Source organism: Mustela putorius, unplaced genomic scaffold, assembly GCF_011764305.1.
Source record: "Mustela putorius furo isolate JIRA1106 unplaced genomic scaffold, ASM1176430v1.1 tig00003845_pilon_pilon_pilon, whole genome shotgun sequence".
NCBI lineage: Eukaryota > Metazoa > Chordata > Mammalia > Carnivora > Mustelidae > Mustela > Mustela putorius.
The window spans coordinates 88,241,641-88,253,926 of record NW_025421998.1 but is presented as its reverse complement, the minus strand read 5'-3'; the positions used below and the strand labels follow the sequence as shown (position 1 = coordinate 88,253,926).

The following is a 12,286-nucleotide window of genomic DNA, read 5'->3' as shown; positions in this document are numbered from 1 at the left end:
TATAAAAATTAAAGAAATAGAAGCTATTTGCATTGAGAAAATTTCCACAAAAATTTCCAGTCTATGTGTCAGGGTTCTTTTTTCTACCTTTCTGAGCCATAAGCAATTTGCACCATGGTGTGAACAAGTCAATGTGATGATACAGTGGTAAAGATAATGTGTTTACATTACTATTAAACTACCTTGTAATGCCACCACGTTAATGAGTTGAACTCCTATAATGAAGAGTTTCATACAGTTCTGAAAACAGTTTCTACTGTCTTACTACATCAATGAACAAGGGATTTTGCTTTCAAAAAAAAAAATATATATATATATAATTACCACTGTTACAATAACCTGCAACAAGTTTCTTAACATAATCTTATTCAAAGTATCTACATTAAAGACAACCTTGAGGCAACATTAAAATATACATGTAAATTACAGTCCACAAAAACAACCAAGTTCTTCAGTATAAAAGCTAAATTTATTTAAACACCTACAATGAAGCACAAATGAATTTAATGATGCATGACAGATTTTAAAGTTATTTTATGGATTTATGGATTGTATGCATTATTAAATGCAGGAACATATAAATGAATTAACTGAAACAAGTGGAAGTACATCTTAAATTAATTCTAAGTAGCTTAGATCTTTTATTTAGACTTCTATCCCGTTGTAGTCAAGTGAATTAAAATAATATGCATAAAACATTTTAAAAGAAGCCGCATAGAACCCAACCTAAATAACAATTGCATTATGAGCCATGTACCTGAGAATAAAACATGTTGAGTATATATTTAATATCCTACCCTTACACAGACAAAACAAGGCCTTTTCCTGCATAAAGGAGGGAATACAAAATGTTGATCTGACATTATAGGTATGCAGCCACATAGCCATGTCAATAACTAGTAATAAAATTAGAATTTGAGAATCAGACTGTGAATATTTTGAGAAACAAAAATCCCTATTTGAATAACCAATTTTTCTACATTAATGAGATTAGTTATATAGCAAAGCAACTAAGTCATTTTCCTGTTCAAAAATATGAAACTAAACACTTGTAAATGTATATATTTTTAGCATTAAAAAAAAAACCCTGGGAAAAATCAATCAACTGGAATTTTTCTGTTTCAAAGCCATAGAAAATGTATGATTTGGAAATAGGCTTTAATTTTCAAACAAAAGTTCTCAGATAACTGGATGGTTTCAGAATCATTCATTCCCCCCCCCCATTCAAATGAGGTTAAAAAACAAACACACACATGTTTATGTAGGTAATAGTGAGGTGTTTTTTTTTTTTTTTAAACTAAAGAGAGTAATTTATTTTTACCATGATTAAACACATACACATATAAAATATACAAATACTTGGCAAATCACTATAAAGGAGTCAATAATGAAATATGTAACCATTAAAAAGGATAAAACCAAATTAAGGCACAATAATCTATGATACAATATTTATTTATTTTTAATGATAGTTACATAATTTTAGTTGAAAATTAAGGAAAACTCAATTCATCAGGAAGTATTATCATAAAACTGAAGCTTCTGAAAAAAAGCTATTTTTCTAGGACAGAATTAAATCTTGAAAGTCTTTTCTATCTGTGCTTCCAAGGAAGGAATAAAAGCAACTAAAATTTCACACAATATCCATAATAGTTTTCCATAGTAAAATAAGCTTTTATAGAGGAAAGCTACCAAGACCAAGGAAACAGTAATAATATTTATGTTCTAAATGGTAAAATGAATACACTTATTAAATCCTTCTTACAGTAAAGTGCTCTATTCATAAGTTTCCAATCAAAGAGTAATCAGCTACTTTAAATAGAGAACAGAGTCTTTATCAGGACAAAGGAAAGCATGTGAACGTATATTCTCATACAGAGAGAATGAGGTACACAAAAAAATATTTCTTTCCATTGAACTTCACACTGAAACCTCCTCAATATAGCTGAGCTAATGGGCTCAGTATTTGGTTCCTGCATTTACAATGTCCTAATTTGGACATATAACAGGAATGCCTGGCCAGCTTAGTCAGTGGAGTGTGTGACTCTTGGTCTCAAGGTTGGGAGTTCAAGCCCCATGCTGGGTATAGAGATTACTTAAAAATTAATATAAAAATAAACTTAAAAATAGAATAAAATAAAACATATAACAGTAGTACCCTGAATTTCTTCCTTTTTTAAATGTATGAGTTTATCATGAAATAGTCAATCGATGCTTTGAAGGAGATAAGATATAGGACAGGCAAATTTCAAGATGAGAAACTTAGTATGTAAGATCTGCATATGTCCAGCACTTGGGCAAGAGAAAGAAGCAGCAGAAAAAAGGAGAGAAATCTTCAGGAAGTTTGGATACATATGAAAGCCTTCTTCTAAGTAATATGTTTGATAATAAGGCTGGGGATGAGACTTCCATCCAGTCCTATACTCTCACCTCTAGCAAGCGCAAGGTGCTTCCTAAGGGATCATTCTCCAAGAACAGCTTTTTCAAAGATGGTACATCACTGGTCAACTCCTCTAGGAAAGACTTTTTTTGTTTGTTTGTTTGTTTTGCCTTTTTTTTGCCTCAACACATCACCAAAGGAAAACAGAATGCCTACTATCTGGTAGTTGATTTCTAAGTTAAGGAACTTGACAGTACTTACTATCCAACCAATTTGAAATGCAAAATATAAATGGCTTTGACTTTATCAATAAAGAAAATCATAATAAAATAATAGATAACATTTATTGAGCATGTATTATGTGCCAGCTGCCATGACAAGCCTTTCCCGTGTGTACCACCAGGAGATTTCATAACAACTCTAGAGCTGATGTTTCCCCAACTCAATCTCCAAGCTGCGATGCTGTGTGTGAACGCCCATCAAATAATCTCTTCATCTCTGTCATACACCACTTTACTACAATTTCTTCCCAACATTATCCTAATTCTGTTTAAGCTCCTTAATTCAATCAAGGTCATGAAGTTTTTTATAAAAGGATTTTCAGAGAAGACCATCCTATTTGCCAAATACTTCTATCTAGTTTGAATTGGGTTGTTAGGTTGTTAAATAAGATTAATGATAAAATGCTATCCTTTTTTTTGTGTGGCTTACATGTTAACACTAACATTCATATACAAACTTACTATGTACAGACATTTTCTTTCAATTAACTCATTTACTCCTAACAATAATCTGGAGGTAGGTCATCGTCTCTACTTGAGAACTCTGTAACTTTCCCAAGGTCACACAGCTAGACTATACTAGTGCTGGGATTTCCAATGATTATGTGGACAGTTAGTTATTTGAAATTAAGAATTTCTAAGGTTATAAACTTTTTTAAAAAGCCTCTGACGGGGCGCCTGGGTGGCTCAGTGGGTTAAGCCTCTGCCTTTGGCTCAGGTCATGATCCCAGAGTCCTGGGATTGAGCCCCACTTGGGGCTCTCTGCTCAGCAGGGGATTTGCTTCCTCCTCTCTCTCTGCCTGCCTCTCTGCCTACCTGTGATCTCTGTCAAATAAATTTTTAAAAAGCCTCCGGCTTTTGCTAATCATGCTCACAGTCTCATAATCATCTTGGAGGTGAAAGATTTGGTGGTCTGACATTATTGACCTATCATCAACACAAAGAAATTGCTAGGCTCTTATTATCCTTCTCCCTGAACGCCTCCTCAATAATAATAATAAATAAAAAGTGATTTCTAGAATCACATCTTCCAGATTGAACTGAGAAATTAATTAAATTCAGTTGTGAACATATTGTGCTAGACACTACATAAATAGCACAATTATCTAAAGTGGAGTTTGGAAGATCTTTTATGTTAACAAGATGATTTCAGGGTTGTCATGGAGCAAAAGGAAAGGGAGTCAGCTAAGTCCTTAGTCCTGAAAACACTACTGATCCAAAAAGTTTCAAAGTGGTTTTTTTCTTGCTTTACCTAAGAACTTATTTTTGTGTCTAAGATTTTTGGACATATCTTCTCTGGAGCCCTAGTACTGACAAAGAGTGTAACTGCCAACCCACTGGATCCTTGCTGTTGTCCCAGAAAGGAATTCAGCGTTCAGGTCATTCATGGCCACTCATCCCATCACACATGAACAACCAGCACAGGGAAGCATCTAGTCAAACAGGCCTCCAGGAACACCGCCAGACCAAAGCTCCAGAGAGCTCGGCACAAGGGTTTTCCAATCACAGGTTGCAAACTGAATTGTGGAATCTGCATTTTGTAGGATACGGCCAGCATTTTTAGAAATTGGGATTAAGTAAAACAGAAAACATCTGGGTTTATCACTATAGGAAGGTGTCTCCTACACATATCTGTGTGGGGGGTGATGATATTGTAAAATGTATTCCTAGTTAATGGATTTGGGGTCTGGAAGTTTGAAAGCCACTGTTCTAATGAGCCCTAAGTGCATAGATTTTCTAGTACTAAGCTTTATTTTTAATTAAATAGACTGCTGGATTCTCCATAGCCAGCCTGTAGAGCCTGTTGTAGTAAATGGATTAAATCATAAAAGCAACCTTAAATTTTATCCAGCCCAACTAATCGCCTGACATATGGAAGCTTCTCGTAAGATTTCCAACACAGAGCCTCCAAGATCTAGAGAAAACCTGTTTATTCCTTTGTACGTGACTTCTAACTTTAAGAAAGTTCCTCATTATGCATGCCAAACTGAAAGAGAACATAACATAACATAAGGTTGCGCTTTCACAGGACAGGTTTTCATACATGTGAATTTGATTCTATGTAACCTTTTCCAAATAAAAACAGGTTCATTGTAGAAAATTTGGAAAATACTAAAAACATAAATGAGAAAGTAAAAATTATTCATAATCTGACAACCCAGAACTCACAACTGGAACCATACTGGTTTTACCTCCTTAATCTGTTTTTTCCTTAGTATGTAACAAATATTCTTCTCTATATTCGTCTACAACATGATTATAATGGCAATGTAACATTTTAGCATATGGCTAAACCATAACTTTTCCGTAAGTTATTTTTAAAATCCCATTGGGTGGCTATATTACTTCCAGATTTTATTATAAAGACATTAATGGGAACATCGTTCTATGTCAATTACTTCCTTGGGATAAGTCATAGTTAGAATTACCAGTTTAAACATAGGCAATATTTACAGGCTCTGACGGATATTGCACAACTGTCCCCCCAAAAGTGGTGCCAACTTACTTTCTCAGTGATGACACAGAAAGTGTGTTTCCCCTCAACCTTACCAAGAATAGGCATTAATTTGCTTTCCATCTTTGCCAGTTTGGTACCCCCCAAAATCGAATCCATTTTAATTTACAGAAGTCCTGAAAGCTAAATGCATTTTGACATGTATTTTGGCCATTTTTCTCTCCTCTTTTGTGAATTACCTGATCATGTCCTTTGTCCAATTCTCTTTTGAAGCTTTAAAACAACGGATTTAGCTTTTTAAATATTTGAAGGAGTCTCTTAAGCCCAGTGGAACTATATTATCTCTGTTGATGTGAACACTAGCTGCCAGACTTCCTTTGAAAAGCTAAAGATCACATTAGCTAATAGAGGCACTAAAGTCCTGCAGTGTTTTTTGCTGTCCCATAAAGACCACTTTGCTGAGGAATACAGCAAACGGAAGTGATGTGAACTTTGTAAACGTAGATGGCAAATGACAATTCTTATACAGCTTAAAAGCAGAAGTTTCCGCTATACCAAGAAAATCAATAATAGCAGTAAAATACTCCCACCACAGAGGAGTGAGTGATCTTTGCTATTCCCTTCCTTGGACAACAAACAAAGTATTGACCAGCTGCTCTGAACCCAGGACATTTTTACATGCCATCAAAACACAAACCTTCTACCATCACGAACCCCCGGGAAGGGAGCTAGAGCTTCCTCTAAGTCAAAGGGAAACCTGGCTTTTCACTTCCCTTTAGAACCCTAAGAAAAATGCAATCTTGAATGCCCTAAGGCCTCAGAACCAGTTGCCCAAGGAGGAAACCATGTATTTTTCTAAAGTTCTCACCTAAGTGAGGTATCAGCGCTTCTGAGATGCACCATTCATGGCTCATAAAACAAGGGGTGATTATCCTTATTTTCTTCACATCTGTCCTCCCCAAGCCCCCACCATGTCCCACCCAGATACCTCCTGAATCTGTCTATTCCTGCCACAGTGCCTTATCACAGGCCCTCACCATCTTGTTAGAACTATCGCAATAGCTTCCCAGCCATCCTTCCTACCCCCTGTACTTCCTTAAAGGTATCCTCCATACCAACTCTAGACACATGCCTCTAAGATAAAAATTTAACTATTCAATGGCTCCCCACTGTTAGATCAAGTTTCTAAATTCATTATTAGCACAAAACGCTCTTTGGATCTACAGACACCTGACATCCGGGTCCTCAAAAGAAATGCTGCATCTGCTCTTACGGCCACACTTAGACATATGCTGTTCCCTTTTCCAAGAAACCTTCACTCTCTCCCATCATTCTAATTTTGCAACCTTGATGACTTGGTTGAAAGATAAGCTCCTTTCGGAAGTGTTTTGTGATCTAATTCTCCCATCCCAAGCTAGATTCAGTGTCCTTCCGTATCATCCTCATGACATTCTGGAAAAGTTAATAAATGGGTTTGCCTATTTAATGTTTAAACCTGGCCCAGTGTGCTGTGGGGCTTCCGGCTACCCCAATCACATGGTGTTGTAATGAACTCTCTTATCTGTCTCTCTGGATAAAAAACAGAGCTCCTCATCATCTCACTGTGTACATCTAGCAGCCAGCAGTCTGGCAGCTAGAAGGTGCTCAATCAATGCTTGTTGGATGACTGGACTAATCCATAAATGTAAGTTACGATATGTTAAAAAAAAAATTCACCTTACTATGGTCATCTTTGACAAATCAGATAAATCAAAGGGTAATTATTGGCATAACATACGCTCTTCATTTTACAAGAGGATTCCTGCCTCCTGGATTTTAAAAATGTCAATTTCCACTACTGAACTTGAAATAACATCTGCCATACATACAATTTCGTGGACACATACCTTTTGTATATGATAAGATCCATTTATACAGGCATTTAGTCCTCCATTTTTTCTCTTTTGGAAATACAGGATGCCAAACATAGTTTCCGATGCTGCTATCTATATAGTAAGTACTCAATAAATACCTAGTAACCCTTTAAGAGCCAGATCCCAGGTTAGCTGCTTTGCTCTTAGTCCCTGCTGTCCGGGAATGCAGTTGCCATGTACTCGAGGAGAGGGCACCAATGGTGACATGTATGGGACCCTGTCTCTGGCCAGAGTAGATTAGTTTAAGAATGAACACTTGGCCCAAGCCGGGCCAGTCAATATCTTTCCCTGAATTTTTTTTTTTAATTTTAAGATTAAAGAACATGCAAATTAATCCCTTTCTAGTAGTGGGAGCTGCCAGATGTAAAACCACATATAAGACTTGAGAAGTACTGGTGGCCGTGTTCCCTGCCATGTGCAGAAACTTCTATGGAGTCCGTTGGAACCAAAGATTAAAGAGCCACCATGGAGAAAGAAACAGAGAAATGACAAGAGTGCTGTTGATGACAGAAAATACTGGGGATGACAAGAGTCTGGGTTATGTTCAATAACTGGTCCCCAGTTCTGAGGTAGGCTCAGCTCTACCTCTACCCTCCCCATAATTTTGTTGTGGGAGACTTTCCACTCCCTTCTCGTAGATTCCCGTAAGCTACCTCAGGTCGGACCCCAGTCACTTGTCAGCAAAGGGATCCTGAATGGTATGAGTTAATGAAGGAAAAAGAACTCCGCTCCATCTTCTCCCCACTAACCCTTTTCACTGATTCAGCCAGGTGGTTTAGCATAATGAAGGCACGGGCTAATTTACATGAGATTCCTATTCGGAGAGAGAAGGAAAGTATTCATCCTGAAATAAACATTGAGCAAAAGTAAGTTTCAAGTCATACATGCCAACGCAAACCCGGAGGACTCAGCAATCACAGTGTCATTGTGCAAGGAACGTGTCCCCTGCCCTTCCAAAGACTCCCATGCATTAACTGCGGGTCTGGAACCTTGGCGGGAGTGACCAAGACCCAGAAACTGCAAAGGCTTCCTTTCTCAGAGTTCTCCTTCTGGATCCCTTGATAAGGCAAGAGGCAGGTGAGAATTTTCTCATCCAGAAGTGACTTTTCTTAATGGAGTCAATAAAAACAATGGCAACGTGACATTGCTTCAGCCAGAGTTCGAGCACATATTGGAATTCATACAAGTCTAGACACACGGGCTCCCTGCCGGCATCAGATCTGTTAAGACCAGCTCTACAGCTTGCTGGAGTACCCCACTCGAGGGGCTGCTCTTTGAGGCTACAGTGGCAAACCACAAGAATTTGCACAGACTTGCTGCCTTCTAAGAACCCAAAGGCTGGACAGGGCTGGTGCCCACCCCCTCATGCTTATGCAGGTGGCAGAAGGAAGCTGGGATATGGAGTCATGGTGGCCTGGCCATCACTTTCCTTTCTGTGACAGCACTGCCTCCAAGAGGCACAGATGTTAGAGACCCAGTGACCCAGTGCTCCAAGGGTGGCTCACACCTTGGTGCTCTGACTGCCCCTGGCTCGCAGTCTTCCTTCCCAGCTGTCCCGCTCCTCCGCAGACACGGGACTCTGGGGTGTGGCTGAACTCCTGTCCTTTGATGCTCCCCCATGTTTCCGGCTGTGTTTGTCTCTGGCTTGCTGCCCAGGAGCGCCGTCCCTTTGGACAGAGCTCTCTTTGGTCTGACTGGTCCCCTTCTGGGCTTGCGTACCTTGGACAAGCTGCTGGGTGGAAGCCTGCGCCGGGGAGTCCAAAACAGCCTCTCTCTTCGGAAATCTTCCCCTCTTATGAGCCTCTTCTTTTCTCCTCGGATGTAGCCTAGAAGCAGAATCATCTGGTCTGGACTCTGCAGAGGAAGTTTCACTCTGGAGAGGTCTCCTGGGCAGGGGCTGACCCTCCTGAGTTGGGGGACCACCACTGAGGGCCGCTTTAGCCTCTTGAGACAATCCTCCAGAATTCCTTCTTTTTGAGGATGGTCCTTTTTTGGACACAGTTCCCTTCTGAACCAGGTCATCAGTGGAGAGGCTGGCACCAGCCTTTTTTCTGGAAGAATGTTCCTTTTCCCGCTTCTCTTCTGGTAATTGGGGATCCTTAGCCAATGGTTCAGCATGGGTTGGCTCAGGGATTTCTGGTGCATGGACTCTTCTCCTCTGGTTCCCCTGAGGACTCTGAGGTGGGCTAGGATTAGGGTGGTTGGGAACCTTTGGGGGAGTCATCTTACTCTGGGATTCTGGCTGCAAGGCTGTCTGATGGCCTCTAGGTGCCTTTTTCAGATGCCCTGTCCCTTTAGTTGTCTCTCTTTGGACAGGGAGTTTTTTTTTCCTAGTTCCTATCTGCTGCACTGGCTCTTGGTTTTGGGGTACAGCCTGTACATCTGAAATCTTGTTGGAGGCGTGGCCTGCTTTTGGAGCTTGCCTTCCCTTTGCGGGCCTTGAATCATGGTGAGGCCCTGTGTTCTGAGGCAGCCGCTGTTCAGAGAAGGGAGTGGGAATTTGTGGGAGCCTAACGACCTGAGCCTCCTCTTCCTGGGGCAGATCAGGGGCAGGCTGTGGCATGTGCTCCTGGATGGGGGGGCTGATAAGAGGGAGCTTCACCTCCCCGACCTTTTCTTCTTGGACTTGCTGAGGACTATGGTCTGGATAGGAGCTCGGATTTTGCGGTGGTTTGGAATGGGGAGGGCTGATGGGAGGAAGTTTACTGGGGTCTCCTTCCTGAGCTAGTGGAGGCCTGGGAGGGGAAGTCACAGTTGGATCTGAGGCTGTTCCTAAAGCTTCCTCCCTGCTGGGTGACAGGAGTTTGGGGGTGGGCCTCCGGCTCTGGAGTGGAGCAAGGACCTGAGGCTGGGGCAGCCTGGTGGGAGCCAGGCGGCTTCTGGGGAGCAAAGTCATTGGGTCGTTCTTGTCCTGGGTCTGTTTGATAGCTGCTGAGTCCTGAGGTTGTGGCAATTCTGGGTAAGGAGTGCTAACCCGAACCAATTCTGCTTTGGGGATTTCCTCTTCTAGAGGTTGTTCTGGAGATGGTCCCGGTATTTTGGCCGCATTAGGGTGGGAAGGGTCTCTTGGAGGCTCATAATGGGCACTGTTGGGTGGCAGATCAGCGGACCTGGTTTCCTCATCCTGGGTTCTCTGGGGGCTGAGGGATGTTGGGCCAGACCCCGGGGGAGCCTCAGATGGAGGAAGGCCAGTGGAGGTTACCTTGGCCTCCCCTGATTCCTCATCCTGGTCTGGCTGAGGGCTGCGAGCTGGAGCTGGGTCAGGGTGCTGAGAAGCCTCCTGGGAAGGAACGATGAAAGACTGCCCTATTTTATCTGCTTTTGCCTCAGATGTCTGGAACTCATTTTCAGGGAGCTCCGTCGTTATTATTTTTGAAGAAAGATCTGATTGTTGAACATCCCCTTCCTTCTGGTTTGGGGATAAGTCTTGGGCCTGCTGGGAAATACCAGGTGCTGAGGAGCTGGGCTGTGGAGGGGGCTGTGGAGGAGGCTGAGCACTGACATGGCTACTGGGAGAATGTTCTTCTTGATGGGCTGCTCCCTCCTGGGTCAGCTCTTGGTTCTGGGAGGGGGCCAGGTTCTGATGTTCAGGGACCTGTGCGTGAGTCTGTATTCCAGAGAGATGCTCTGTTATCTGGCCATCTGCTTGCAGTTTCGCCAAGCGCCTTGGGGACGGGACCAGATGTGCTGGCACCCCAGAGGGGGTCTTCTTGCTAGAGGGAGCTCCTGCTTTAATATAAGAAGAAGTTAGCTAAAAATATCTTAACATGTACTATGCAACTAAGTAACTTTTGAAATAACAACAACAAAAAATTGTTTCCTTTCCTGATGCACATAGGCCTTTGAAAAGAATAAAGTTACACATAGAGAAGAATTATAACCTTTCCTTCCCCTTGGGGAGACTAGGTGCCTAGAATTCTCTCATTTAGTAGAATGTAGAAAATCTGAGTCAATGGAAATCATCAACTTCAGCAAATAAACATAAAGAGACTTATTCACAGAACCAAAATTTACATCCGGGTGAGACAGTGACAGCAACACTTTCTAAGTGAATGAAATTTTAAATTTCCACCACTTAGAGAGGTCAGTGCTGCTTTTGATGGTAGAAACGAGAGGGTGGACGTCTAAGCCAGGGGTAGTCCTGCTTGTTGAATGGCAGGCCCCTTCAAGAAACTGGGAGCTCTCTGAGGAATAATCAGCTTACCAAGGGAAGGCAAGGCAAGGCAAGGCATGGGAAATTCAACAGGCACTCAGTAAGTCAGGAGGGAACGGAAGAAAGCAAAAAATGGATTCCATGGAAGCATGAGGTGCCATGGCTCACAGGAGCTGCTCCTGATAGTCCCCCCACCCCCACCACCCCCAGGGCTACTCTTTTCCCTCGGGGTCTACTCCAGGTTTCAGCAATGGTTCTCAGAGGCCACTAGCACATTAACATTGCAGACGGGGACACTTCCTTCGCTCACCATGGGAGCAAGTTCTCCGTGTGATTCTGTTCTCATGGACTCGATCAGTGCAGCAGGCACTTGCTTCTGAGAGAAGTCCATACATATTCTGGTGGCCCACGGGACATCTTCACCTAGGCCTAAGGACATGGCTCTGAAATGCTGTAGTCAAGGGTGGCACACCAGTGTGGAACAGCCTTGAAGAAACTAGTCTCGGCCCACTTTGAGAGAAACCTGATGCTCAGAGACTACAAACCAAGTCAGACCTCCAAAGTGACCCCATGGTGGTCCATCCCCAGAAGCAAACCAGGCTCCTGGCAACAGTCCATTCTCCCCCACAGAGGAAGATGGGCTTGGACTACTCCGGGTCCTCCCTGAACCTCCTCGTCTGGAGAGGTAGCCTGTGCCTCCAGCTGAACTAGACATCTCTGGGGAGGGGTTAGGGAAGAGTGGGGACAAGGAAAATCTTGCCACTTGGTGGGATTTCTGAGGGGATGGCTCTGGTCATCATTCCTATCTCCCTAGTTCATGACAGTAATAGAGTAAATACAAATTTAGTCAAGATGCAAGGCTAAATTAAAATAGAAGAAAAGTAAAAATGTCTAGAAGAGACAAATTCATAGAGACAGAAAGTAGATTAGAGGTTACCAGGGACTAAAGGGGGGGGAGTTACTGCTTAATGGGAATAGAGTTTCTGTGTGGGAGGGATGAATTTGGAAAGAGGTAGCAGGGATGGTTATACGACACTGTGAATGGAGTTAATGCCATTAAGTTGTACACTTAAAATGGCTAAAATGGCTAATTTTATGTTTTTT

General features: G+C 42.0%; 1 protein-coding gene across 4 annotated transcripts in view; it reads right to left on the bottom strand.

Moving 5' to 3' along the window:
* Positions 1 to 12,286, bottom strand: part of LRGUK (leucine rich repeats and guanylate kinase domain containing) — a 109,317-nt gene that overhangs the window by 31,370 nt on the left and 65,661 nt on the right. Inside the window, exon 16 of one of the 4 annotated variants that reach the window (XM_013050323.2) lies at positions 3,411 to 10,758. The exons of the other annotated variants lie outside the window; for them this stretch is intronic. Within the exon in view, the coding sequence (XP_012905777.2) occupies positions 8,531 to 10,758 (2,228 nt within the window). The 3' untranslated portion in view covers positions 3,411 to 8,530. Of the gene's footprint in view, positions 1 to 3,410; positions 10,759 to 12,286 lie in introns of those variants that run through there. 4 annotated transcript variants of the gene reach the window in all.